Raw genomic sequence first — 27,643 nt, forward strand, 5'->3', positions numbered from 1 at the left:
CTGGGTTTGGCTCCTAGGGGAGAGGGACAACTCCCGGGCTCCGCCTCCACGACCGCCGCGAGAGGGGAAGCGCGGCCCCGCAGTACTGTCGCCGGATGGCGTCCCACCTCCGGCTCCCTCTAGGCCTTGGGCTGGCCAACCTGGGCATCGCCGCACGTGGTCTCTGAGTGACCACTTCATTGGCTCAGAAAGATGCTGAGGATGGGACTGTCCCTGGGGGGGGTGGGAGGGGTGGAGGGGTGGTCATAGGGGTTAGTTCCGCAGGGGATGTGAAGCTTTGGGAGGTGGGGTTCCCCAAGAACGTCTCCATCAGAAGTCATAGATTGCGCAGGCTTAAGAGCGAGCACTCCCAAGTTTGTGATCCGGCCGCCTCTCCCAGGCGTGCCCCAGATTGCGTTCAGTCTAGGATTTTTATAGGAGGAGGAAAACCTCGCTCTCCCACCTAACATCATATCCCCTCCCCCTTCTCCAGGCTGCGCCACTAGCAAATGGTGCAGTGCTTCCTGGAGTTGTCGCTGTCCCCAGCCTGGAGGCTTCCGGGGGTCTTCCAGGGACCGGGAAGGCGCTGGCCTAAGAAAAAGCCTTCGGGTTCCGAGTCAGAAGAAGAGGAGCAGGTGGGGCAGGGGGCATCCTGCTTGGCATCGAGGGGCGTCTCCAGGCGGCCCCGCTCCCGCCCTTTGGGTGCCTCCGCCTCGTCCCCAGCTCGACCCTCCTGTTCCGGACTGGATCGAAGCAGCCCCCTCTGGGTTCCCGGACTGGAGCGGGAGGCAGCGACGGGGAGGGCTGCCGGGGAGATGGTAGCGGCGTCCAGCGGGGCGCAGTCTCCCTCTTCAACTCTACCGAGTCTCGCCTCCCCTGTTCCGGGCCGGGTCAGTAATGCCCATCTCAGAGCCGGGAGTCTCCCTATCCCGGATCTGAGCGGGGCGGGCCCCAGAAGCCCATTCCAGCTGGGGTCCGGCCTCCCGCCCCGCCCCTGAGCCGTGCGCACCGCAACCGCGGCTGCGACACCTCTCCCGGGCTCCCCCGCCCCTCCCCGCCGCCGCCCACCAGAGGGCGGCCGCGTCCCCAACGGTGGCGAGGGATGGGTTCGGGAGGCCCTTGGAGCGCTCCGGCCAGGGACGCGCGGTGAGAGCTGCGGGCCCCAAGGCTCGGGTCTGGGGGGTGCGGTGGGGGGACGGGACGGCGTGGGACCGGGGCGAGGGTCCCAGCCCGGGAGAATCCCCTCCTCAGCCCAGCCCAAGCCGCTGCCCCATTCCCCTTTGATCTGCACCTTCTCCCATACCTAGCAAGGCCCTCCCTTCCAGTGCAAGGGCCTGGCTCCAGCCGGCATCCGAATAGCGACTCTCAAAGCAGCTGGGGCAGCAAGGGCCGCCCCCCGGCAAAGCATAACGTCCCCCGCCCAAGGGCCCAGCGCAGTCCTGGCAGCAGAAGTGGTTTTCGTGCCAGCGCCGTCCCTCCGCCTCAGTGCAGCGCCGGGAGAAGATCAGCTGGGAGAGGCAGGGAGAACAGCTCATTCATTCATTCATTCATTCACTCATTCATTCACCTAATAACCACGCCTTACACCCAGTTAACGCTAAAGCACCTCTACAGACATCCCATTTGATCTACTCAACCACTCTCGGTTGCAGGGAGGGCTGATTGGCCTAGCTAGGATCCCGCTAGCAGGTGGCACAGCCTGAAAAAGTGCGACCCCAGTTGCCTGGATTCCCAACCCAGGGTTCCTCAGGCTTCTTATGCTGACATTATGGCAGGTCCTCTCCTGAGAGGGCACAGCACTGGGGACCCGGCAAACTGAAACCAACCAATGTCTGTCCAACAGTCCCTGCTCCGGAGAAATTCTCTCAGTCCAAGAAAAGCTGGGGACTCTGCTTGCAGTGGGGGAGGGCACAAGGCAACAGGTCCCCATCCCCAGAGCAACAGGGAACAAAAGGTCCCATGCTGGTTATGAGTTCTTCACTCCACGGTACTGGCAGAGTTGTCCCCTTATATCCTGCCACGTTGGACCCTGGGCAGTCCCCTCCAAGCAACCCTCTTCCAGCCATACCTGGTCACAAGCCGGGCAGCGTGGTCGCAGAAGCTCTGCATGATGACGGCCACAGTAGAGATGCCCGTCGTGGTAGAAGTAGATGAGGTTTATCAGGGCCTGGCCGCAGGCCTGGCAGGCAAAGCAAGCCGGGTGCCAGCCGCGCCGCTCTCCTGCCGGGGCTGCGAATACTCCGTACTCCCCGGGCCTCAGCCGCTCCCTGCACTGCCGGTTGGGGTGTGCTGGGCTGGGCAGAGGCCCCAGCACACTCCTGGCTTCCCTCCTGGCTCTTCCATCCCAACCCCAACCCAACTGTTCTCCCTAGACCCCTGGCTAGCCCACCTCCACTGCAGGCCCCACCAAGAACCTCTAAACTTGGCTTCTCTTTTTCAAGTGTGCCAAACTGTCAATCCCCAACCCCCTTTACTCCACCTGAGTCCCTGGAGCTCGCCCCTTCTGCTGAAGTGTGAAGGCAATGGGGAATGGGGCAGGGGGAACACCACATACCTTCTCACAGGTGTGTTCTGCCAACTTGGGAGATACCCTGCAGGCCACCCCCTGTCCCAGGGCCTCCCGCCTCCGCTGGGCACAGAAGAGCCGCAGCTCGGCCAGCTCATCCTCCGCAAGGGCCAGGCAGTAGCGCTCCTACAGAAACAGGCCCCCACTGAGACTGGGAGAGCCCCAGCAGGCAAGACTGGAGTTTGACTGGGGAGAGGAGGCTTAGCTGCTAGGTCAAAGGAAGGTTGTAGAAGCTCCAGGAGATAACACAGAGGGGCACTGAGAAGGAGAGGGAGAGAGGGAAGAGATATGGAGGAAGTCTACCCCAGTCTCCCCTCCCCCAAGGAATGGCCACCACTCGGGTCCTGACATCCCACAGCACTGAGCCCTGTCACCACAAATTTAGAGACTTACCTGCCATGAGCTGGCACTCACTATCACTTTCCATTGTTTTTCCAATTTATTCCATGTTCTCCTGTCTTGCCCCCTGCCCCCCAGCTCCCCAAACTGAAGTGTAAGACTTTAGTCTGGGCACACATAGGGTCTCAATAAATACTTAACCATACTCTCTACATTTGTACATTCCATTATCGGTTTCAAAAGTGGTTCATGTCCATTTTCTCATTTGCTCTTCAGCTAAGCATTGTGGGCAGAGCAGATGCTATTGCCCCCATTGTGTAGACTTGAAGACTCAGGCTGGGGACGGGGGATGACTTCCCCAATTAGTGGCATAGCCAGCCCAGGCCTTATATCCATGTCCTCTGGCTTCTGGACCCACAGTAAATAGAGAGAGGGAGGCGACAGATCGGAACACTGGAGAGAGGGGGACCCACATCACTGTCCTGTGGAGGCAGCTGCTGCAGGAGGATCCGAAGCTCAGGCCAGTTGGGGGCCCCGTGGGTGTCCAGGCCAGGGAGCCCCAAGCTCAGAACTTCAGGACCCTGAGGAGATGCAGGAGAGGGGTGGTTAGGTTTGCCTTGCTTTTCTTTCCTCCCACCTCACTGTCACCTCTTCTCCAATCTGGAATGACTTCCAAGCACCCCCTCTTTCCAGATCGAGACAAGGATGGCTGACCCACACCTGCATCTGTGGTCTGATTGAGGCAGGTTGGGGAGGTCCCATTCCCCAAAACGGTATCCTTTGTTATGCTTTAAATGAGCTCCCTTTACTCCACTGGGGCCAAAACCTAGAGTGTGCTTTGACAACACAGACGCCCCCCTTGCCCCACGCCAGGAGAGGTAATGTGTCTTCACGTGATTAAGTTTAAAGTCAAACCCCCACATCCCATCCGGAGGGGGCTGTAGAGACAGGGATTCCTGCAAAGAGAAAAGAGACATGGGAAGCTGGGCACCAAAGCTACCTACTTTTCAGACGGTGGAAGTGGGAGGAGGGCTGTAGGATAGAGGGCGTGTTGGTCTCAGAGGGAAGGAAAGGGCTCCCAGTACCTGAGCAGAAGTCCCCTCAGGGTACTTCTCTGGCAAGTGGCTTGGGTCACTGTCTGAGTTGGCTGGTGGACCTGGCTCCTGAGGGCTGAGGCTCTCTCCTTGGTGGGGCCAGTCAGAGTTCAGAACTGACATCAGTGACAAAGTCTGCCCAGAAAACAAGAACATCTTCCATTTATTGGCCCCTTACAATGTGCCAGGCAGTGCCAAGTGCTCTGCAGGAATTATCTCCTCCCATCCTCCCAGCAACCAGATGATGTGGGTGGTATTCTGTCCCCATTTTACAGATGGCTACACTGAGGCTCAGGGAGCATAAACGCCTGAGGTCACACAGGTACCAAGTGACTGAGCCAGGTCTTGAGGCCAGGCCTTTCAGCTCTAGAGTTTCTGAAGCTCAAATTCTGGGGTTTCCCAAGATCGGGAAGGAGGAAAGAGGCAGCCCACAATGGAAAGAGAGGGCATTCCACTTTCTAGTGAGCCTCTGGGCAGACTGGACCCTTCCCCATGTCCCCAGCCTTAACTCCACCTTTCCTCACTGTGCGCTGAACACCCCAGTGAGCCTGTGTCCTCCACACTCCCAACACAGACCCCACTTTTCCAGCTGTAGACTCAGGCCAGGTAAAAGGACCACGTCACCAGGAAGCCCTTTTCAGCCCCTCCAGCCATACCAGCTCTCCCTTTTCTGAGCTCCAGAAGGAAATACAGTCTGCACCCTGAGATTTAGTACTAATGTTTCTCTTTGTGCCCTGTGCCTGTCTCAGTTCCTCATCTAGTCTCTAAGCTTGAGGACAGAGGAAATTCTTGTGCTTCTGGCTTCTATCTATAGCAGCAATTTCCAGTTCCACTGGATAATTCCAAATACCTCTCTTCAGCCCTCCTTGGGGCCGGCCCTAGCAAGAACACAGTATCTTGGGGGTGAGGGGGACCACTGAAGTACAAAAGGGATGGGCCCTGTCCTCAAGGAGTCCAGTGGGTAAGACAGAGATGATACCCGGCAGAATGAGGCTGGGGCTCAGGGCAGGTGTATACAGCACCTCAGGAAGTAAAAGAACCAGAGCAAACTTTTCTATAAAGTTTTACTCTGTACAAGGGACTATACTAGCACTTTACACAATATAATGCATCCTCAAAATAATCCTATCAGATAGTTTCTGTTATCCCATTTGATGGTTGAAACAAACAGAGGTTAACTTGCCTAAGGTCACACTAGGAAGCTGAGGGATGTCCTAGGGAGAGGTTGTCTTTGAGATCCCGGATGGATTCTGACAGCAGCTGGGCACAGGAGGGCCTGACCAAATCCCAGGCCTCTAGAAGACGGAGCTGTGGATTGGGAAAAAGGTTTGGACTATAACAGTTACATTGCTTCCCAGCCCTGAGCACCACCCCCCCACCTTCAGACATTCTGTGCCACCCATCCCTGCTTCCACACCCATTTGCTTCCTTCCTGGTCTGTCCCTCTGGTCAGTTTCCTGTGGAGAGCAGCCAGGATGAGCTGTTCACATTCAGGGCCAAGAGTAGCCACTTCCCCTAACAGCACTGCCCCTGCTCCAGGCAGAAAGAAGTAACTGGGAGAGTGTCGGGCACACGACAGGGGCCATCTGGGACCTCAGAGTGGATTTGCGCCCTCTCTTCCAGGTTATAGTTTGTATGAAACTGCCCCCCACAGAAACAACGTTCAGAAATTAGCTCTCACCCTTCACCCTTCCATCCCCCCACCTCCACCCAGCACTGGACCAGGTCTTACTAACATACTGGATTCCTTCAAGAATTCCTCTCCCCTCAGGGTTGAACCCCTTCTTTATGCCCCCCACCCCCACCCCGCGCAGGTGCAACAGGGCTCAAGGGCTCTACCTTCCCAATCCACCCCCGCCCTCGAGGGCAGAGCCTGCACGGCCCTAGGGACTAGGGAGGTAAAAGGATGGGAAGGTTTTCCGCGGACAGTGAGACGGAGAAGAGAAGTGTCCGGTCCCGCGGAGTGCCTTCTCGACAGATCCCCAAAGTTTTTTCTTGGACTTCCCCGGGAGTCAGTTGAGGTTCCCAGTCTGGCTGCTGGCAGTTTACGGGAGGAAATGGGATTTTTTTTGCTGGGGTCTCACCCTCGCTGCTCGCCCGCGTCCGGACCGTTCCGTACAGACCCAGCCGTCGGGCCCCCCACCCAGTCCCCACCCCGAGGCCTCAGCGCCCTCCTCTGCCCGCCCCGGGAGCGCGGCCCTTCCTCTCCCACGCCCCCCCGCGGCCCCTGCCCGCCCCTCCGGGACTGGTAGAACCGGCGGCTCGGGCGGGGCCTGGAGTTGCAGGCTGAAGGAAAGAATTTGGGGGATCCCAGGGTGGAAAATGTACAGATTTCACTGCCCTCCTCCCCACTCCCAAGTTTGTAGCGCCGGCACCGCGCCCCAGCGGGCACAGGGCAGACACCAGGGAGCCGCGGTGGTGGGTTCTTCCACCGCTCACCGAACAGAACGCCTTTCCCAGCCAGCAGGTACCCGCCTCCCCCCTCCAACTCTCCCTCAGGTCTCCTAGCCCCGCCCCTCTCTGGGTGTCCTCACCCACGCCCAGCCGGTCCCCAGCCCTTCTTAGGGATCCGTCGTCTTGCCCTTCTCCCTTCTGTCTCTTCAGGCCCTTCCCCCACCTTTTTCGTTTCTCCCCGACCCGAGTCCCTTTTCTGATCTCGGGAGTGGAAACCACTGGTCCCATCTCTGGTTCCCTCCTCAGCCCCGCCCCGCGCCTCGCGCCCTGCCCCGCGCCTTGCGCCCCGCCCCGCGCCTCGCGCCCCGCCCCAGCCCCGCTCCGCCCCGCCCCCTCGGGGGCTAGCTCCTCGGCAGGCCCGGAGCGCCCTCTGGCGTCTGCGCATGCTCCCTGCTCCCGACTGCAAAGTCCTCCAAAGGGACCTTCTAGGCTGCGCGCCGGTCGCCCCCGATCAGGTCCGCCCGCCCGCAGCGTCTCGTTGGTGCTGCCGGTGACCTCCGACCCCGCGGCTGCGGGGCGGGGCGGGGAGGCCTTGGCTCCGGGCGGGTGGCGGCTGCTGCAGCGGGACCCGGGAGCGGGGCCCGGCGCCGCCCGGGCCGCGGGGCGATGTGAGTCGGGGCGCGGCGGGGCGGGGACGAGGCGGTTCCACCGAGGCCGCACCGCGCCGCGCCACAGTCTCCACTCCCTCCCGAGGAAGCCCTGGGCGAGCGGGCGGTGGAGTCCCGGGACTGGGGGCGGGGATCTAGGGACGGCGCGCGGCCCCGACCTCCCCCCATTGCTTCCCGGTGTCTGTAGAAATTCCCCTGACAACCCCGCAACCTGACTCTGTCGCTCCTCCCCAGAACCACCCCACCCCCACCCCCGGACACACCTTCGCTTGTCCTGGAGCCCTTGGAACCCCCTCACTCCTGCGAATTCTGGTAACGCCCGCAGAGCCACCATTCTCCGGGATGCCCCCAGATGCTTACAGAGCTCTGCGATTCCTCTGATCCTGCATACGCCCCATTCTCCCTGCACCATACTCAAATGCAAAAAACTTGCCCACGTTTTCCCGAGCCCTCATATATTTGGGGTCCTATAACCTACCCTGACATATAATCTCCAATCCGCACCTATCCCAGACAAGAGACCCTTCCTGTCCCAGCCAGTGTACGCGCCCCCCCCCCCCGCGAAGTGTCATGTTATGTTCTGATATCTTAAAGACAAATGAAGGGGACAGAAGAAGGTGCAACACCCTCCCCCATCTTGCACCCTATAATTCTTGTTTTCACCCTGACTCCCTGTTGGTGACTTGAGCCTCAGTATTTTCCTAACTGCCTTCCTTAAGGCTGTGCACACCTCCCTCAGCCTGCTTCCTTCTAGAGAATAAGCCAGGCCAGGAGGGTGGGGGTCCTTTTACCTGGGAAGTTGTATGCGGAAGTAGAGCACAAGGGGCCCTGGGAAAGGATAATTGCTTTCGAAAAGCAGGAGGGTGGGATTTCAAGGATCTTGGAGGTCCTTGGTCCTCAACTTGTCCACCTCATATCTCTGAAATTTTGATTATTATTAGCATATATGTTAAAATTGTAAGCCTTTCAGCGCTTGGGGGACAGAAAATCTGTCAAGCTTCCAAATGTGAGATTGAGGGAGCTTATTATCTTGTCCTGAAAGAGGCAAATGTCCATTTTCGTGACCTTTTCCCTATGTACTTACTTCTAGAGGTTATTTAAGCAAGAAGCCTTGCTGTTTACAGATGTTTCCCTTGAAAACTAAGGCCTTGAGGTGGGAGGTGGGTTTGCCTTGCCAGAGTTTCCCAGATACTTCGTGGCCACAAAACAGACTAGAACATTGGTTTCCTGAATCTTAAGCCAGTGTTCTTTCCAATACATCACAGGGTCCTTTTGAGCAAGCTCCCTGTAGACTTAAAGTTCTCTGCAAAGGTAAGGTGGCTTTGGTGTTGGTTATAATGGGATTCAGATGGGTTCTAGAGGCAAGTAAAAGGCTGCCTCAGATTTGAAACTCATAGGGGAGTTGCTCCCTCTCAGGGCCTGTGGGGCTTGGAATCTGTGGCCCCTTTGCCCTTGATTTCACTTTCTTTGTTGTGTTTCTGTCCCATTAGGACCTGGGACAAATATCCAGGTGGGCTGGACTGACAGCAAGTGAGTTTCATTAACAACTGGGGTGAGGATGGAAAGTTTCCATTAACCTGTGGTCTCTGTCTCCTGTGCTAGGTGAGCCCCAGGTGTGTCCCAGAGGGATCCAGGTGACTTCTCTGCAGACTACTTGCCATGATGCCCCACCAAGAACAGGGGGAATAAAGTGGGGGTCCTTCCCCATGCCCCTCCCATGGTCAGCTCCCCAATGGCCTGGGTGAGGTGAGAGCTGTGTATGGGAGGCACTTTTCTGGAGTTTTCCAGGTTGGTTGGAATGGGAGATACAAGTCAGGATTGTTCAAGGCTTTACACATACAGTGGAAGTTTTGGAAGGATATCTGATCTTACAGATTTATATTTTTAAAAGATGTATTTATTTTAGAGAGAGAGAGGGAGCACAAGCAGGAGGGGCAGAGGGAGAGGGAGAAAGAGAATCTTAAGCAGGTTCCATGCCCAGCAAGGATCCTGATGCAGGGTTCGATCTCATACCCTGGGATCACAACCTGAACTGGAATCAAGAGTCAGAGGCTTGGGGCACCTGGGTGACTCAGTGGGTTAAGCCTCTGCCTTTGGCTCAGGTCATGATCTCAGGGTCCTGGGATCGAGCCCCACATAGGGTTCTCCTCTCAGCGGGGAGCCTGCTTCCCCCTGTCTCTTTGCCTGCCTCTCTGCCTGCTTATGATCTCTCTCTCTGTGTCAAATAAATAAATAAAATCTTAAAAAAAAAAAAAAAAGAGTCAGAGGCTTAACCCACTGAGCCACCCATGTGCCCCGTACAGATTCAATTCTCGCTTCAAGTTGCAGCCCCTTCTGGTTGGGATTGTTCTGTGCGTTTGTTTGCTCCCTTGGGTCACTCCAGCTTGGTGGTCTCCTCTCCATTCTAGACAGAGGCCCAACTGTTGTGACATATAATCCAAGTGCGGTGATCCTGGAGGGAAAAGCCAGACAGTAGGGCCTCTGATCTCCCCTTTAGACAAAGAGAAGCAACCTGAGCATTTGTTTTTTTAAGGAAGAAAGACTTAATCAAGGTTATAAAAAAATGTGCTCTGTTACAAGTTCCGTCTTCTTACTGTATCTTTTGAGCATGATGTGATGCCTCATGGAAGAGAACATCAAAACGACAAATTTGAAGTAGATGTTGGGTTGGTAGTGAGGTAAGAAAGAATTTGGGTGACGTGGGAAGGGTTAGGTGGAAAAGATGGAAAAAAAAAAAAAGAGGAAGGTCCAGGCCAAAGTGTGGGGGACTCCCAAGTTACTACCAGTTTCTGTGCTGAATCTAGATGAAGGCCCTGGACCCAGCTCCATCTGAAGCAAATCACTTCTTCTGGTCCCCTGCGCCACCCCCCTTTTTTTAAAATTTTACTTATTTATTTATTTGAGGGAGAGGGAGAGATAGCATGAGTTGGGGGAGGAGCAGAGGGAGAGAGAGAAGCAGACTCACGCTGAGCATGCAGGGCTCGATCCCACAACCCCAAGATCATGACCTGAGCTGAAATCAAAGAGTCGGATGCCTAACCAACTGAACCACCCAGGTGCCCCTCCCTGCTTTATCTGGGCTTTTCCTGCTGCCCAGGCTTCCCTTCCCTTTCAGTACATTAGTCAAAATTGTCCTCACTTCTCAAGGTCCAGATCAGATGTTACCTCTGAGAAGGCTCTTCCATCCCTCTGTTAGCATTAATCTTTAACACATCCTAACTTGCTTTAATGTTTATCCAACACATGTCTGGCCCTGGATTGAGAGAGTGAATTTCTTAGAGGAGGGACAGGGTCCTACTGTGTCCAAGAGTGAGTGATCACAATTATGTGGTTCTGCCAGAGTCCCCAAAGCAGGGCTTTTCGGAGCTGACCTTGATGACCTTCTCCCTTAACGTTTTCTCCTAGGGTGGACTGGCTGCTCTGACACCATGGGGAGCTGCTGCAGCTGCCTGAACAGAGACAGCGTCCCAGACAACCACCCCACCAAGTTCAAGGTACCCACAGCTCCCTCCTCTCCTGAGCTCCCAGCATGGCTTCCTGGCCTCGGGCCAACCTGTCCAGCTGCCTTTCCCTCTAGAAAAGGTGAAGTCAAAGGCTGAGGTGGTGGCTTGTTAAGATTGCTCAGGGGCCTAGGCCACTGCCCATTGTTTGGCTCTCCTACAGTGAATGGCCTCTAAAGAATGAAGAGATACTGGGGGGATGCAAAAATCGTGCTTTTGGAACCTTCACTCCTGCCAGTATGCCTTTGTCGCTTTACACATAATATTTTTTTTTTAATTTTATTTTTTATAAACATAAATTTTTTTCCCCAGGGGTACAGGTCTGTGAATCGCCAGGTTTACACACTTCACAGCACTCACCATAGCACATACCCTCCCCAATGTCCATAACCCCACCCCCCCCAAACCCCCTCCCCCCAGCAACCCTCAGTTTGTTTTGTGAGATTAAGAGTCTACACATAATATTTTTTGGAGAAAACAACAAAAGTCTATGTTTCTAAGTTAATATACATAAAGCATGTGTAACACACAGTAAGCCCTATATGAGCGTTGGCTGTTGGCTTTGGGAAGCTAAGGCCAGACCCAGTGGACCTGGCACCCCCCCAACCTCTGCCACCTCTCACTTCTCCCAGGGGAGTCCCCTCCTCACACCCAACTTGTTGAGGCTCAGCTTCTCCTGCTAACCAGAAGAGGGAGCCCTTGGCAAGGTCCTAGAGCTGGGGAGGTGGTGGAGGAGGTCTGATCTGAGTTTTGTCCCCCTGGGGCCTTCAGATTTTGAGCTTGTAACTGAACCCCATCCTCAGTCAGCGTCCAGTTCTTGGGCACAAGGCATGGACCGTTGAGGTCCTCTAACCTTGGTCGTCAAACCGTCTGACCTAGGAGGTCGGCCGGCCACCCCTCCCTCACTGCCTAAGGGCCAAAGCTGAGACCTAGGGAAGGGCACTTCTTCATCCGCTGGGTCTCCTGGTGGTCATGTGGCTTTCCCAAGACCCTGGTGGGGGGTGGGGGAGCCCCGCGGCCGCCCAGCCCCCACCCCACATTGGCCTGCCTCCCAGTGGCTCAGGGACCCCTGCCCGTACTTGTGGACGCACCCACTGATCCTTGGTTCCCTGCCCACCAGGTGACAAATGTGGATGACGAGGGGGTGGAACTGGGCTCGGGGGTCATGGAGCTGACGCAGAGCGAGCTGGTGCTGCATCTGCAGCGGCGTGAGGCTGTCCACTGGCCCTACCTCTGCCTGCGGCGCTACGGCTACGACTCCAGCCTCTTCTCCTTCGAGAGTGGCCGCCGCTGTCAGACAGGCCAGGGTGAGTACTTTTCCTGCTGTGTGCTGGCACGGCAGCGGGAGGTCAGAGCCCTGGGGGCTGTGGGGACGCTTTTTGGCGGGGCAGGTGTTACAGGGGTGGTGACCAGGAGTGCAGAGCGTGGCAGTATGGAACTGAGCGGACTCCCAGGTCAGTCCTCTCTGTCCTCGGGCGTGGCGACTCCGGCCTGGGTCCTTTCATGGGGGCGTTTGTTGCAAGGCCCACGGGAAAGAGCCAGTGCTCTCAGGCCAGAGCCCTCCTGGGAAGGCAGGCGGTTCCCCCATCCTCTGTTACAGTTTCGAGGGGACCTCTTGTCTCCTCTGTAGGAACAAACTTTCTGCTGAGTCCCTGGGTCAGCTACTCTGGAGCCCATGAATAGTGAAGGGTTAAGCTGGGAGCTCTGGTCACCTTGGGGCCGCGTGGCTTGGGAACGATAGGCTTGGGGAGGCTGGGCTCTTGGATCTCTGACGTACAGAGGAGGCCCCAAGAGGTTCATCTTTGTCTCCTGTCACCTAGAGTGTGATGTATTCTCCCTTCCTCCCCTTCCTCCCGACAGCCAGGGGTCGGAGAGTAGTGATCATTCCAGGAAGTCAAGGCCAGGGCCCGCCACGGCTTCTTGAAGGAAGAGCATGGTCTGGGCTTCTCTCTTAGGACCCAAACACGAGTTCTGCGGAAGGAGCCCGGCCCGGGCTTGCGTGAGGTGCTGCCAGGGCTGTGCCTGCTGGCGTGGCGCAAACAGGCTTCTCTGACGAGGCCGCCATTCCAGCAGTGAGTCTCTGATGCGCACTTGGCTGGGAGCCTTCCCCTCACACACATCGTCCCCTTTGGGCTTCTGTGGCAGAGGTGCTTACACTGGCTGAGCAGAAGGAGGACAGGAAGGGGCTTCTCGTCGTGGTGTTTCGTCCACACCTGAGATTCCAGAGGGGCAGCCCTGGGCCCCCACACTGGCTTCTCCTGAAACTCCAGGCTTATCCTCTCCTTGCCCTTAACATCTCTTGCCAGAAGAGTCCTCTTCCTTCCCCTCCCCTCTATCCTTGCTGTCTCATTCCTGCGAACGTTAGCTGTCCTGTAGCCCAGGCTGCTTTTGTTGATGTTTTTTGTGGGTCTGTGCACGTATGCGCCCCCCATAGCCTCGCCTGAGCGCTGGGCCCTGCTGTCGCCGGCATGGGGTATGCAGAATCCCAGGCTGGCCCAACACCCCGGGGTCACATTCAGACCCCTGAATTGCAGATACTCAGCCCAGGCCCGCTGCGCCTGGGACCATGAACTGCCACCTCAAAGTTGGAGGGGCTGTCAGAGCAGCCGCACTGGAGAGCTGCATGAGGGCCTGGCTGTGGAGGTCCCAGGCGAGCCTGCCCATCCTTCTTCCTTTCTGCACCAGAGTTTAAGTGCCAGGAGGTCACTGTCCTCTCCCTCTCTCTGGCCGGGCCCTGGACTAAGTGCTCAGTGAGCAAGCAATGAACAGGACAGACTCTCTGGCCTTCAAAGAGCTTGGACATGGTTGGGTGTTGAGCCAAGGGTGGGGCTCAAATTTCTCCAGGGAGCAAAGGGTGGTAGGCAGAGGGAGATGGAGCCAGCGTGGGGAGAGGAATGGTCACTCATCCGACCCAGGAGTGCCCCCACTGTATCTGCAGGGAAGACCCCCAGTGGGTGCCTAAAACCACGGCACCAAACCTGTATATTCTGCATGTATTTCTATACACAGTGAGATGGACAGCGATAGCAACAAGGCCGGACAATCACAGGAGTGGCCTGTGATGAAAGTGACGTGAATGTGGTCTGTCTCTCAAAATACAGTACTCTGCTCCCTCTTCTTGTGATGGTGTGGGAATGTGACAAGCCCACGTGACGAGGGAAGTGAGGGGAAAGACGCGGGCAGCGTGAGCTCGCGGGCCGCTCCTGCTGACATTCAGATGGTGCATCAGAAGGAGGCTTGTCTGCTTCCGGACCCCAGTTGACTGGTGGTCATTGAACCTTCGGAAAGCAAAACTGTGGCTAAGGGGCCCCTACTCTCCTTTTCTGCTTTGCTGGTGACTTCTCCCCTCACCTGTGTACCCCTCACCTGCGAACATGGTCAGGCCGTGGAGGAGTTCAGGTGAGGTAGAGATCTCTAGCCTACGGTCATGTTAATGGGGGAAAGCAGGGGGCCTTGGGCCCAGCTTCTTCTGGAGCCCTTGGGCCTTAGGGGGTTGCTGGGGATGAGGAGAGGCCCTCCTGTCCCCTGCAGGCCTGGTCCTTGAGATCAGGGACAGTCCCTGAGTGTCTTTCCTCTGCTCAGTCTCTCTGGGGAGAGGAGCCTCATTTCTCCCTCTCCTCCTTCAGGGATATTTGCCTTCAAGTGCTCCCGGGCTGAGGAGATCTTCAACTTGCTTCAGGATCTGATGCAGTGCAATAGCATCAACGTGATGGAGGAGCCGGTTATCGTCACCCGCAACAGCCACCCGGCTGAGCTTGGCCTCCCTCGGGCCCCCCAGCCTCCCAATGGTGAGGAGACCCCTCCTCGGCCTCCACGCTTGTACACACAGGCACAGGCCCAGGAAATGCCAGGCAGGCAGGTGGGACGGCCAGGCCACCCAGCCCTCCAGGCTAGCCACCCACCATCTGATGACTCTTGGGGATGAATAAGGCCAGGTCTGGGCCAGTCGGGTGACTCGGGCTGAGGCTGGGGAGTCCTGGGCCTTGTCGTGACTGATGGTCCAGGAGCAGACAGGAAGACATTGAGTTTCCATGGAAACAGCAGTCTGGAGCTATTTTGCTTCCTTCCTTCTGTCTACTGGGGTATACCCGTTCTACCTTTCCTGACTTGGTGCAGGTATTTTGGCTCATAACTCTCCTGGGGAGGTTCCCATAGCTTCTGCTTGTTTATTCCCTGAGTCCCCCCTGAGCCCCTGCTCCGTGTTCTCTTCGAGGGCTGGCCTGTGGCGGGCAGAAGCTAGAGAAACACCATCCCTGATGTCTGGGCACTTCCCTGGCACTCATTGGCAGAGCTATAATGAGGTGAAGGGACAGTTCAGGATGGCAAGGTGGCCTAAAGTGTTTCAGCTAAGGCTGATCTGGGGGAAGTGGGGCTCCTGCTGAGCTTTGAGGGAAGGGGCAGGGTTTGAGGAACAGAAAGGTGAAAGAGATTGGGGGCTGCTGGATTAGCTGGGCTAACCACCTGGGGGATCCAGGGAGTGTCTCCCCTCCTCCGAGGACTTCCGTGGTGCCACATGTGCAGTCGCAGGTGGTTTAAGGAGCCTCCCTTCCCCACCCCCATGTGGGCTTGTCTCCTGTGTGCCCAGCTCTAGGCTACACTGTCTCCAGCTTCTCCAATGGCTTCCTTGGCTGCCCGGGAGAGGGCCCGAGATTCTCAGCACCCCGGCGCCCCTCGACGAGCAGCCTGCGACACCCCTCGCTTGGGGAAGAGTCTACTCATGCCCTCATTGCCCCTGATGAGCAGGTGAGCAAGCTGCTCCTCCCCGCTGGTCTGGGTGGGGGAGGAGGGGTCGGAAACACGGCCCCTCCTAAGGATCAGGGGAAGGGAAGAGAATCCATAGGGCCCCTTACTGTCCAGACAAGGGTTGCAGCTTCCCTGGGAAGTTTGGAGCACCAAGAAGAGGGAGACCCTCCGCCTCTTCTCCCCCGTGCTGCTCTTATGCTATCCCTTCTGCCCTCCCCTTGTTCCCTGCCCTTGCGGCCCTCCTGCTTCACTTGGACTCCTTCCTCCAGTCCCACACCTACGTCAACACGCCAGCCAGTGAGGATGACCACCGCCGGAGCCGGCATTGCCTGCAGCCCCTGCCTGAGGGCCAGGCGCCCAGCCCCCCCCAGCCCGGGGGCCCTGACCCCCGGGACCCCCAGGTGTTTCTGCAGCCGGGCCAGGTGAAGTTCGTTCTGGGCCCCGCCCCCGCTCGGCGGCACATGATGAAGTGCCAGGGCCTCTGGCCCAGCCTGCGTGACGCACCCCCCCACAACAACAACAACGAGGGCGCCTCTGAGTGCCCGGCTCAGCCCAAGTGCACCTATGAGAATATCAGCGCGGGGCTGCGGCCGGGGGCCGGCTGGAGACTGAGCATGGAGGAGCCAGGCTGGAATGGCCTTGCCCACCGCCGGGCCGCCCTGCTGCACTATGAGAACCTTCCCTCCCTGCCCCCCGTGTGGGAGAGCCATGGCCAACAGCTGGGGGAGGAGGCTGGGGATGACGGAGACTCGAGGGATGGGCTCACTCCCTCCTCCAATGGCTTCCCTGATGGTGAGGAGGACGAGACCCCACTTCAGAAGCCCACCAGCACCCGGGCTGCCCTCCGTAGCCATGGCAGCTTTCCTGTGCCACTGACCTGCCGCCGAGGCTCCCCGAGGGTCTTCAACTTTGATTTCCGCCGCCAGGGCCCCGAGCCCCCCAGGCAGCTCAACTACATCCAGGTGGAGCTGAAGGGCTGGAGTGGAGACCGCCCTAAGGGGGCCCAGAACCCCTCGTTCCCCCGAGCCCCCGTGCCCACCACCCACCCTGCTCGCAGCTCAGACTCCTATGCCGTGATTGACCTCAAAAAGACCGTGGCCATGTCCAACCTGCAGAGGGCACTGCCCCGAGACGATGGCACTGCCAGGAAAACCCGGCACAACAGCACCGACTTGCCTCTGTAGGGACTTCCTCACGCTCCGCCTCGCGCTCCTGTTCCCTGAACCCACACCCCGGGTTCAAGGTTGCTTTGCAGAAGGGCACCGAGGTGGAAACCCAGGCTTCCCTGCTCTGGCTGGCGTCCCCGAAGATAGCAGCCACTGAGTCTCCTGGTCTCCCAAGCTGGGCAGAAAAGAAGGGTGACCAGGCGAGGAGGGAGCCGGGACGTAAACTGTGAAGGGTTCCTCTGATGCATTTAAGCACCCTCCCGTTTATGTCCATTTGTCTTGTCTCTCGTCTGTCTGTGTGTTCTCTTTGGTTGAAATTTTGAAACATTTTGTACCTGTTGATTTTATTTATCAGTTTATTTTTCTATTTATTGTTTTAAATGTAATTTAACATATTTATTATTAATATAATTATTTTTAAATTCTGGCTTGGTGAATGATATCAAATTCTTAGGGAGTCTCTTCTGGCATGGTTCTGGGTGGGAGTGAGGGTGGGGTGCGATTAGAGGGAGGGGCTTCATTCCGGGAAATTTGGGGGTGGTTGTGGTTATTGTGCCAAGTCTGTGACCATTTCTTTTTCTCTTCTGAGAAGGCCTGTCGCAGAACTTAAAGTTGCCAGGGATGGATGTGCTGTCAAAGAAAAGCAACAGGACAGCGACAGGAGTCCGGATACAGAAAGGGGATCTGGAAGGAAAACCACCCTACTGGGAACATCCTGATCCTCCTAAGTTGGGGGCAGGTGGGAGGAGGGCAGGGTTGGGGGAGGGGAGCTGTACCAGATTTACCTTCTCCAGGAACCCCTGCTGATTTACCTTCTGCCACCAGGCAGGTCCCTGGGGTTACTGATCACCTATGACATCTTGGCCCAGAGGTGGGCCCTGGATCCTCCCTCGGCACCCCCAGCACGGCTGGATCAAGGCTAGAACCTTTACACAGGACTTTGCTAAAAGCCGAGGAACAGCAAAAGGAAAACACAAGAGTATGACATATAACCAACTCCTCGGGCTTGCCTCATTGTTTTCCCAGAGAACTGCTCTCCAGGAACGGGCTCCTCGTGGCGCCTGTACCTAACATAGGGGTGGGCCCTAGCAGAGTCCCCACATCTGAATACCTGCCTGGAAGCCTGGAGCCCGCACAGGCCCCCACAAGCCCCCCGCCTGGTGCTCTACTGCAGGAGCTCCCTTTCCTTGTCTTGAAACCGCCTCTCCCTCCTCTCGCTGGCCTCCCTGCCTCTAAGACTCCATTTCTATCTCAGCCCCCTGAATAATTCATCTCAAGGAAATCCAGCATCTGCGATCAGGACCCAGGGGAGCAGTGGGAGTAAGGTTTGCCCAAGACTTAGGGACAAACCTTGCCTTTGGTCCCTGTTTGAGCCCCAGCTCCCTGCCCCGCAGAGCAAGCCAACCCGTCCTCCTTCCTAAGGAAACCAGCCAGGGTGGGGCCTACCCAGTTCCCTCCCCACCTGCTGTCCAGGATGACACTGCCCGGGCTTCATTTCCGGGACTGTCCTCTACTCTGGTGGGGACTGAACTGACCAGCTTCCAGACTTCCCCATGCTTGGCTCTTACTTTTGTCAGTGAAAGGGGTGAAGAGAGAAGTGGCCCCAGTGGGTTGTGGGAGAGACGCTTCCCATGGGGCCTAGCAGGGTCATGGCATACAGCTGCTGTGACTCTCCCCTTTCCTCTACCTCCTCCTGATCTCTGGATGGGAGAGAGGACTACTCTCGGCTGGGTCCTTCACACGGTGTCCGCCCTGCACCAGGTAGCACTGTTCTGTTCTCTGTGTGTCCTCCCCACCCTAGTTCTGCTCCTCATTTGGGAGTCCCTTGTCAGGAGTGCTGGTCTCTCCAAACAGGAGGGCCAAGATGGGGGGAGGAATGACTGTACCAGCAACTTGCGGGTCTGCTCTGGCTCCTCGTGACGGACGCTGCTGGGGGGGGGGCATGCTTGTGGCACGAGGCTGGGCTGGGGTTCTGACTTGGCTATGTTCTCTGCTCTCTGGAGCAACTGGTCACCCCTAGTGGGCCTTGGCTTTGGCACCTAGACAACATGGAGCTAGTTGTGAGAAGATGCCAGTGAGATGATGAATACGATACCATGCTGGGAAGGAGACAGCAGGCCAGCTGGGTGAAGCCAGCTGTTCCACAGGGGAAAACCATGGGAAGTCACCGCTCCTCAGTCCCTGAGTCCCCAGGCCTCCTGCCGCGCCCCTGCTGACCAGTGCCAGGGGCAGCTAGCCTCCTCCTCTGGGGTAGACCCAGACCAAGTCACAGTGGCTTCCGTGCATGTGTTTGTGGAGCCTGGGGGTCCAGAGGACTTAGCCCAGGACTTGGCCCCCAGCCCAGCATGGCAGCCAGCCTTCCTGCTCCCCTCCCCAGGTCATCGCCTCGGCCCCATGAGGTCGAGGGCAGGAATTTTCCTCTGGCGAGACAGGTGGGGTGTGAGAGGACAGCTTTCCAGGCGGGAAGTAGAGGCTGGGAGTGATGCCCAGGAGGGCGACCACCACTCCCGAGGGGTGGGGGAGCCTGCTCGGCTGATGTCTGGGTGTGGCGTCCTGATGCAATCATTTCAAAGATCATCACCAACATCAGTGAATGTTTGCTGAGTGCTCAGTTCCCTTCTTTAGAAACAGGCTCTCCCCACCCCCTGGGCTGCCCTCAGGAAAGGACTGGAGCCAGCATCCTGTCCAGGAGTGACATTTCAGGTCAGACCAGGAGGGGCCCTCCCCAAGCCCACCCCTGGGTAATAACAGCACTCTACAATGGTATAAACACAGTCGGCTTTCCAGAGGGCCCTGTAGACCATTTATCTCTCACAGGCTGGCCAGGCTGGATTGTTATCACTGCCGTGCAGAGAAGGAAACAGGCCAAGAGGTAAAGTGACTTGCTTTGGGCCACAAAGGTAATTAGCGGCTTGAGCCGGGGCTGCGTGCCAGGCGTGTGTCTTTCCATGCCCCCACCTGGTCTGCGGGGGCTTTGTTCCCTCGGATGGGTGGGCCACAGAAAGAGTGTGTTGGGTGCTGTGGCCTGGAAGGCAGGGGCTGTAGGAGGGCCGACAGAGGCCGCATGTCCATTGCTTCTCCTTGGAAATCCCAGCCAGGGCCTTGCCTGGTCAACAGGAGAACGTGCTCCCTCTGGAGCCTGCTAGGCGCATGCCCCTCCCACCCCGACCCGCCCCCTTTACTTAGTTGTTTACTTTTTCTTTTCTTTTTTTTTTTAATTTGAGTATAGTTGATGCACGCGTTACCTTCATTTCCAGTGTACAGCCCAGTGAGGTGACAAGTGTGTACATGGTCCTCTCTGCTCATGAGGTTTGCTTCCACCTGTCCCGTCAGTCGCTCTTACAAGATCATCGACTGTATCCCGATGCTACACCCTGTACTCCTGGGACTCACTCATCCCATAGCTGGAAGTCTCTACCTCCCACTCCCTTTCTCTCCTTTTGTCCGACCCCCCACCGCTCCCCTCTCGCAACCATCCATGTGTTCTCTGTATTTATAAGTGTCATTCTGCTTTTTGTTGGTTTATTCACTTTTTCGTTTTTACTTTTATTTTTTTTAAAGATTTTATTTATTTCTTTGACAGAGAGAGCAAGAACACAAGCAGGGGGGAATGGCAGACAGAGGGAGGGGGAGAAGCAGGCTCCCCGCTGAGCAGGGAGCCCGACATCATGGGGCTCAATCCCAGGACCCTGGGATCATGACCTGAGCTGAAGGCAGATGCTTAACCGACTGAGCCACCCAGGGCCCCTCCATTCATCCATTGATGAACATTCAGATCTGCCACCCTTTCCTCCCCAGGCCTGGGAATGGCTCCCATTCTGTGGATGGCTATGCAAGAATCAGCTGGACCCTGCCCAGCCCTGCCACCCTCCCCTGACGTGTGTCTGGGTCCTCACAGGAAGCTGGCTTAGGTTAGGTCAGGGCTTTGAGCTCTGGGGAGCGCTCTGAGCAATTCCTTAAAGGGGAGTCATACTCGCTGGAGAAGGGGGTTTTATAATGAGGGATCCCCAGACTCCGGAAAGGAGGCAGAAGGGAAGGGAGAGCTGTAGCAGGGGTGGAGGGCCTATATGGAGGCCCTGGGGCTCTCTATCTGCAGAATCAGAGCCCAGGATGGAATTTCGTGGCTCAGCTGAGCTAAGAGCCATCCAGGGATCCTTTCGACAGGATTCTTGGAGAGGTCTATCACGTTTTTGCTCACATGCTTCCCGGGAAGGGGAGATGGCTATCTCAGAAGTCCTCCCTCCAGTCAGTGTTATAATGTCCCTAAATTCCCCTCATTAGGGCCTAATTCTGCTCGCAGACCCACACATGGCCATCTGGTCCCTCTGCCAAGGGTGCTGAACTTTGAAACTTGGCATCTCCACTTACTCACACTGGACTCCTTTGTGCTTCTGTTCCCTCACCAGTGATAGAGGAACAATAACGGTCCCTCTCTCGTGACATCGTTGTGAGGATCAAAATAAGGGAATGTCTGCCCAGCATGAACCATGGTGGCTGGCCCATAGTAAGTGCTCAGTACATGGCAAATATTTTCACCAGAACATGGTTCTTTCTGGTATAACCATCCCTCTGCCCACCCCTCTGGGATCTAGTTTGGTCTAGAACAGAGTGCATTACCAAGGCTTGACCCTCCCCTTCCTTCAGCCCAACTCTTTCCTCGTTCTAGATCTTATGCTTCTGCTAATGCGGCCCAAGTTAGCACTCCCTTCACTGGCCCTTCTGGCTCTTGGGACCTTAGAGCTGGCCCAAACCACCAGGTCTTTCCATAGGAACACCTGCAGCTCTCAACATCCCCAACCAACCCCCATCTGATATTAGAGTCCTTGGCTTGGGACTTCAAGGTCCGTTCATCCAGGTGACATTTCTTCCTGGTTGTTTGGTCTGTCCTGGAATTTAGAGGTGTCAGCTCTTGCCACAAACACGGAGAGCATAGATGGGGACTGGGAGCTTTGGAAAGAAGGGTCCAGGAGGGGATTCTCCATGGGTCGTGGAGCAAGAGTTTGGGTGCATCCCTGGGGCCTTCAGCCTAGCTCCTCTAGAAGCTGTACTCTGCCTTCTATGGTTGACAGGAAGTGTCCCTGCCACTTGCCTTGCTCACCAGGTGAACCCCTCTCTTAGCCTCTCTGGGCCCAGTTTCTGTCGGGACGGACCTTGCTGACTCACTGCCCTGTGGAGGCCTATGCAGTACGGCTGCAGAGGTCAGGTGTGTGAGAGTATGGCTCGTGCTGCGGGTAGAGGTTATTATGCTCATTCTTAAGGGCTTATTAATATAATGACTGAGTTAATGAGCAGTGTGTGTTGGGGGGAGGGGCCCCTTAACCCAACGGGGGCCTGCTGAGTGACAGGAGTGTTTCCTTAGCCATCCCTCTAGCTGGGATGGCATGGTCCCTTGGGGGTGTCATTCTGTCATTCTGTTGCCTCCCTCCACCTACCCATCTTTACCTGGCTCCATTCCTGTTTGGGTGAGAAGGCCCTAGAAGAAGTGCAGCTAGGCCAGGATGTGGAGGCAAGGAGAAGGGAACCTGGAGACTTCGACTTTCTGGGGAAAAGAATGAAATGTAGTGCAACTCTAATTTTGTCTGGGTGCTGCCTGGGCTGGGCAGAGTCGGGCACCCAAGTCTGGGGAGGGCTTGGAGGGAAAGGGGAGCCTGGATGGGAAGAGTGGAGGGCTTGGGCATAGGGCTGGGTGGGTGTGGGTAAGGGTTTCCAGGTGTTTTTTGAGGCTCTTTGCCTCTATGGACCAATGGGTTGGTTCTGGCCTCTTTCCTATTGAGTTCCATTCCCCCTGGGACTAAGGGCCCTGAGGAATAGATCAATGTATTGATATTTCAGGCTTGGGATACGGGCACGACGCACAATCGTACAGGTCTAGTGATCTCTGTTTCCCAAGAAGACACTGGACACAGCGGGCCCGGGATTCAGAATCCAGATCGTGTGGGCTGAGTCCTGACAAAGCTTCAACTCTCCAATACTTGCATTTGAGGAAGGGAGGCTCACAGAGACAGGAGCATGGGATGCGTGAGTCTGGCATTTGAAGGATGTGTGACCTCAAGTAGATTACTCACTGTCTCTGAACCTGTTTCCTCATCTATTAAGGGAAACTAACAACATTTACCTCAAAATGCTGTGTGTTAAATGAGAAAACGCACATAAAGGGCTCAGTGGGTGCTTGGCACAGAGCCCAAGTTTAGCTCTGTTATGGTGGGCACAGTAATAGCAGGTGTTGGGGGAAAGCTCGCTAAAGAAGGTGGACGGTGAAGGGTGAGAAGGACTTAGGAGAAGTTCATCCAGACTCCTTCCTCAGAATCTGGAAAAGGGAGTATTCAGCCAAGAAATCAATAGGGATAGCTTTGGGGAGTGTCAGCCCCAATCTGAGGGGAGAAGTCACAACCCTGCCCTCACGGAGCCCCAGTCTGAGGGGGGAGACACAGCCCTGCCCTCAGGGAGCCCCAGTCTGAGGGGAGACACAGCCCTGCCCTCAGGGAGCCCCAGTGTCATAGGAAGGGCCTTGATCCCTACTTTTGAAAGCCTTGCTAGGAAGAAATAGAAGACTCACACAGGAAAGGCCAACACACCTACAAAACCATGTCCAGACAGAAGGTATTCAAAGCAATCTCCTTGGGCATTTACTCTTCAAATCCTGGTAACAGCCCCAAGACCAGGTCTTACCCTCACTCCCACAAATGATCCCTAAGATTTTTCTTTCTTTCTTTCTTTCTTTTTTTTTTTTAAGATTTTATTTATTTATTTGACAGACAGAGATCACAAGGAGGCAGAGAGACAGGCAGAGAGAGAGGAAGGGAAGCAGGCTTCCTGCTGAGCAAAGAGCCCGATGTGGGGCTCGATCCCAGGACTCTGGGATCATGACCTGAGCCGAAGGCAGAGGCTTTAACCCACTGAGCCACCCAGGTGCCCCCCTCAGCTTTTTCTAAAGCCGAGACTTGGTACTTACTATCTGTGAGGGGTCTTCACTCTAATTGCCCAGGGAATGGGTTGAAGCCAGAGCAAGAGGCATGGTGGGCAGTGGGTCCTCTTCAGGTTCCTCTTGCCTCCAAACGTGGTGGGCTATGCCCCTCTTCTCCTGCAGCCTTCCGCCCTGCTCCTCATGAACAAATACACAGTGAGTATCCTCTCTACTTCCTCCACCAGGGACATGGAGGACAGAAGAGACACCACCCTGCTCTCCAAAAACCTGGGATTAATTGCTTATGTATGGAATGGCAGCTGGGCGTACAAGGCTGTGTGTGTGCATGCGAGCGTGTGCATGTGCGTACATGGGCTCAATGCCATGTACATCACTGTTTCTCAAATTGCAGCTCCCGGCCCTTTAGAAATCAGTTTTGTTGATTGGAACCAGCACTTTAGAAAGAAAGGAAATAGAAAAACTAGGGTGCACACATGTACCATGGACTGAAGTTTTATATGGGAGGTTTTGTTTCCGGTATGTTTTATATGCATGTGTATAAGGTTATGGTGTAAAATACATTTCTAACTGTGGTACCAAAAAAAAAAAAAAAAAAAAAAGCCTGAAGACCTCAGCTCTGGTGGTTGAGCCTCTGCTTCCCTCAGTAGGCCCCTCTCCCTGTCATGGCTCTATCATGTCATCTGTCTACCTCAGGCCCTTTGCAGGTGCTATGTTGCCTGCCAGAGCCACTCTTCCCTACTCTTTTCAACATTTATGGTGCAGAATTCAACAGTGAGTCACATTATCTCCTCCCCTCTGCCTTCAAGGGATGCAGATACGGAAGCTCAGAGAGGTCAAGTGATTTGCCCCATATCACAGAGCTAGCCGGAGGTGGGTTGGGATTTGAACCCAGGCTTCTCTGATGTCTGAGCTCAGGTTCTTGCCTTAACCCAGCCAGACTTGCCTGGTGAGCGCCTCAGTCCTCTTCCTCCAGGTCCGTGCAGTACCTTCCTCCTGGGGTTCTAGCCCAGGATACCTCCCTGGGAGAGCAGTTGGCCCCTGTGGTTCCCAGATGATGCCTTCCTGAGGGTCTATACTCCATGTCTGGCATGGACAACTACAAGGGGAGCTGGCCACAGCTGTGTAGACTGTCTCTGCCTATCTCCCCAGTTGGAGGCATGACCTTGGTTCTTTGGGTCTCATAGAAGCTGGGGAGCCCCTACTTTTCACTAACTCTAGCCAAATCCATCATCTCAGGGCTGAGAACTAGGACACCCCAAATAAAGTGGCTCTGTGGGCTCTGGCTTTGGGGAACAGGCAGGTGGCTGGGGTTTGAGAAAAAGGGGTTCCGGTCAGTTTGGGAGGAAGTTGAGCCATGGATGGGGAGCCCCCACTGGGTGGGATGGCTGATGGTGTGCTCCAGTGGACATAACCACCCCTGGGCGGGGCCTCGGCGGTGTGGGGAGAGGCTGGGGTTCCCGGCTGGACTTCATCTCTAGCAGACTATCCCTTGCCAGAGAGTTAAGGTCAGGGGAAGGAGGAGAACAAATCTAACCCCTAGAGACCCCAGCCTTGGGGCCCTGGGCCCTCAGGGAACTAACTACAGGCTCTGCCCCTCCCTGAGGTGCCCAGCCTAGGGGACAGGTGCCCAAGAGGTAAGGATTTCAGACTGCATTTGTGCTGCTTCCTGACCCTCCTCTCTTAGGAGCCCTTCCTTCCTACCCTTCGGTGTCCGTGAAATCATGGGTGTGATGTGTTTGTGATACATCTATACTAAATATACTGTAGTCGAGCTGGTCAGTATGGAGCAGACCCCCAGGTGTCCCGCAAGCCTGGAGCCCAAGGGCTCAGTCTCAGGGTGGGAAGGGTGCCATGCCTTGTTCCCAACCAGAGACCCAAGTTTAAGAACTCAAGCACGAGTTATCAGGAAGCTGAGTTGCGAATGTGAGAATAAGTACATGAGCTTCAGGAACAGGCCCCACGAGGAGCTCCAGGCATGCTTCCAGAACATCTGCCCCGACAGCCACTGGGAAATCACTTTAGTGGCCCCAGGAGCCAGTCTGTTTCTGCAGGGTTTTCTAGCCAGCTGGCAAGGAGAACATGACACACCTAGCCGGGAGGATGTGGCAAGGTATGTGGGAAGGCTCCCACAGTTCGGAGTCTTGTTATCTGGAAAGGCTGCACTGACCTCCAGAGACTGGATGGTAGGGGCTGCCTGGGGTCTGACGAGGAGTGAGCCCTGCTGGCGGATGTGTTAGCACAAGGAGCTTTGGAAGAGGTTTGGAGAAGGAGGTGTGGATTAGAAGACCAGGCAGATCCCATTGGGAGGAACTGGACATAAGGAAACCATAAGATCCTAGTCCTGGCTCCAATTTAGGTGATGGTGATGATCTTCACCTTCGTTAATTAGCAGCACAGCAGGTATGCCCACCCAGCTTTACATATACATTGTTTCTAGTTGGCAGAAAGAGTCATTGAAAGATCAGAAACTGTGGTCACTGGAGGTACTATGGTCTAGTCCTCAGCCTTAGTAACAAGGCATCACACACTGCCATGGTTTTGCAGTATGAGTATAATACCTGTGTTTCTAAATTTGTATGCATGCAGCCAATAATTCGAAACTTTTTTCTCTGCAGGCTTATCTTGTTGGCATGATTTTAGTGAGCTGAGACTATCCACTTGGAAAGCTCATTTCATCCTCCATTTTACATTTATATATATATATTTTTTTTGACAGACAGAGATCACAAGTAGGCAGAGAGGCAGGCAGAGAGAGAGAGGAGGAAAGCAGGATCCCTGCTGAGCAGACAGCCCGATGTGGGGCTCGATTCCAGGACCCTGGGATCACAACCCGAGCCGAAGGCAGAGGCTTTAACGCACTGAGCCACCCAGGTGCCCCTCATCCTCCATTTTAATTTAAAAGTTTATGTCATTTAAAAACAAGTCAAGAAATTAAAATTTTTATCAGAGGGTTTCTTTCCCTCCTCCCGGCCCCAGATCAGTTGTTCTTTTAGAATTTTAGATGTGTTGGTTACACAGCTGCATTTTAGGTAGCAATGTTCAGTTAATTGTTTCCCAGTTTTTGTAGTCCATGGCATTGCAAAGCTCCGGATGCATTTGCCTTATTTGTAAGCTAGAAATCTTGTGGTGTCTATGGTCTATGATAGGCTTTTATTTTTATATTTATTTTTATTTTTTTTTTAGAGAGAGACAGAACACATGTGCCTCAGTGCCGGATGGCAAGCAGAGGGAGAGAGAGAATCTTAGGCAGGCTCCTGGCCCAGCGTGGAGCCCAGCGTGGAGCCCAGCATGGAGGTTGATCTCAAGACCTTGAAATCATGACTTGAGCCAAAACCAAGAGTCGAATGCATAAGTGACTGAGCCCCCCAGATGCCCCTGCCACAGCCTTTTAACACAAAGTTTATAGTTGTTAAAGCTGTAATATCCTTTTAGAGTTGCTGTTTTTCTTTTTTTTTCGATTTTCGGCTGAGTTCACAGGTGTTCAGAGTGGTTTGACAGCTATCTAGCTGAATTCCTGGGACCAGACGAAATTAAGGTCTCCTACTCCTCTGCTATCTTGGATCTCTCTTGCAGTATCCTTTTTTTTTTTTTTTAAGATTTTATTTATTTATTTATTTATTTGTCAGAAAGACAGAGAGCACGAGCAGGGGTGAGAGGCAGAGGGAGAGGGAAAAGCAGGATCTCCCCCGAGAAGGGAGCCCAGTGTGGGGCTTGATCTCAGGACCCTGGGATCACAACCTGAGCCGAAGGCAGACGCTTAACCCATGGAGCCACCCAGGCGTCCCTTGCTGTATCCTTTTTAATCAGCTTCTTTTTCTTTCCTCCTTAAACATAAACATTTTTAACTGGTGTTAAATCTAGTCCGTCCCAGATCTGTTTTACTTTCTGTTGTGTGATCATGAATCTGTGCGGAGATTTTCTCCTTAGATGGCAATACTCTACGGAAACGCCTAAAGTCCCAGGTTGCCTTCTGTTCTATTCGGATTTTTAAAAAGTCAATCAAAAAGGGATAGTGGAGCTTCTTCATGTATGAAACAGCATATTAAATTGGAGATATTGAAGGGGTGCCTGGGTGGCTCAAGTGGTTAAGCATCTGACTCTTGAATGAGGCTCAGGCCGTGATCTCGGGGTTGTGAGATGGAGCCCCGAGTCGGACTCCATGCTCAGCACAGAATCTGAGATTCTCTCTCCCTCTCCCTCTGCCTCTGCACTGCCCCCCACCCACACTTGTGTGTGCGCTCTCTCTCTAATAAATTTAAAAAAACTTAA

General features: G+C 55.3%; 2 protein-coding genes and 1 pseudogene across 10 annotated transcripts; 2 read left to right on the forward strand and 1 right to left on the reverse strand.

The window, feature by feature from the left end:
• Window positions 1-225: 225 nt before the first annotated feature.
• PRICKLE4 (prickle planar cell polarity protein 4) lies at window positions 226-6,659 on the reverse strand. 4 transcript variants are annotated; one of them, XM_032862212.1, is made up of 9 exons: window positions 6,513-6,659; window positions 5,818-6,015; window positions 5,162-5,286; window positions 3,970-4,113; window positions 3,358-3,465; window positions 2,534-2,671; window positions 2,048-2,251; window positions 1,283-1,487; window positions 226-855 (listed from the first exon to the last, which is right to left on the reverse strand). In XM_032862212.1, exons 4-9 carry the CDS (start codon window positions 4,099-4,101, stop codon window positions 482-484), a joined length of 1,161 nt encoding a protein of 386 aa, XP_032718103.1. In that variant the 5' UTR covers window positions 4,102-4,113; window positions 5,162-5,286; window positions 5,818-6,015; window positions 6,513-6,659; the 3' UTR covers window positions 226-481. The 4 variants fall into 4 exon arrangements, with proteins under 4 accessions (XP_032718103.1, XP_032718102.1, XP_032718104.1 ...); XM_032862211.1 differs by lacking the exon at window positions 5,818-6,015; XM_032862213.1 differs by lacking the exons at window positions 5,818-6,015; window positions 6,513-6,659 and adding an exon at window positions 6,063-6,144.
• On the forward strand, window positions 1,059-16,824 carry FRS3 (fibroblast growth factor receptor substrate 3). 6 transcript variants are annotated; one of them, XM_032862205.1, is made up of 7 exons: window positions 1,059-1,125; window positions 8,643-8,786; window positions 10,446-10,534; window positions 11,661-11,847; window positions 14,167-14,328; window positions 15,126-15,283; window positions 15,553-16,824. In XM_032862205.1, the coding sequence occupies exons 3-7, from the start codon at window positions 10,469-10,471 to the stop codon at window positions 16,465-16,467; spliced, it is 1,488 nt and encodes a 495-aa protein (XP_032718096.1). In that variant the 5' UTR covers window positions 1,059-1,125; window positions 8,643-8,786; window positions 10,446-10,468; the 3' UTR covers window positions 16,468-16,824. The 6 variants fall into 6 exon arrangements, with proteins under 6 accessions (XP_032718096.1, XP_032718101.1, XP_032718099.1 ...); XM_032862210.1 differs by lacking the exon at window positions 1,059-1,125 and adding an exon at window positions 6,430-6,445; XM_032862208.1 differs by lacking the exon at window positions 1,059-1,125 and adding an exon at window positions 6,839-6,887.
• Window positions 16,825-20,936: 4,112 nt separating this feature from the next.
• Window positions 20,937-25,759, forward strand: LOC116870346 (annotated as a pseudogene).
• Window positions 25,760-27,643: the final 1,884 nt, after the last annotated feature.

This window comes from Lontra canadensis, unplaced genomic scaffold, assembly GCF_010015895.1.
Source record: "Lontra canadensis isolate GAN:19392208 unplaced genomic scaffold, GSC_riverotter_1.0 scaffold23, whole genome shotgun sequence".
Lineage (NCBI taxonomy): Eukaryota > Metazoa > Chordata > Mammalia > Carnivora > Mustelidae > Lontra > Lontra canadensis.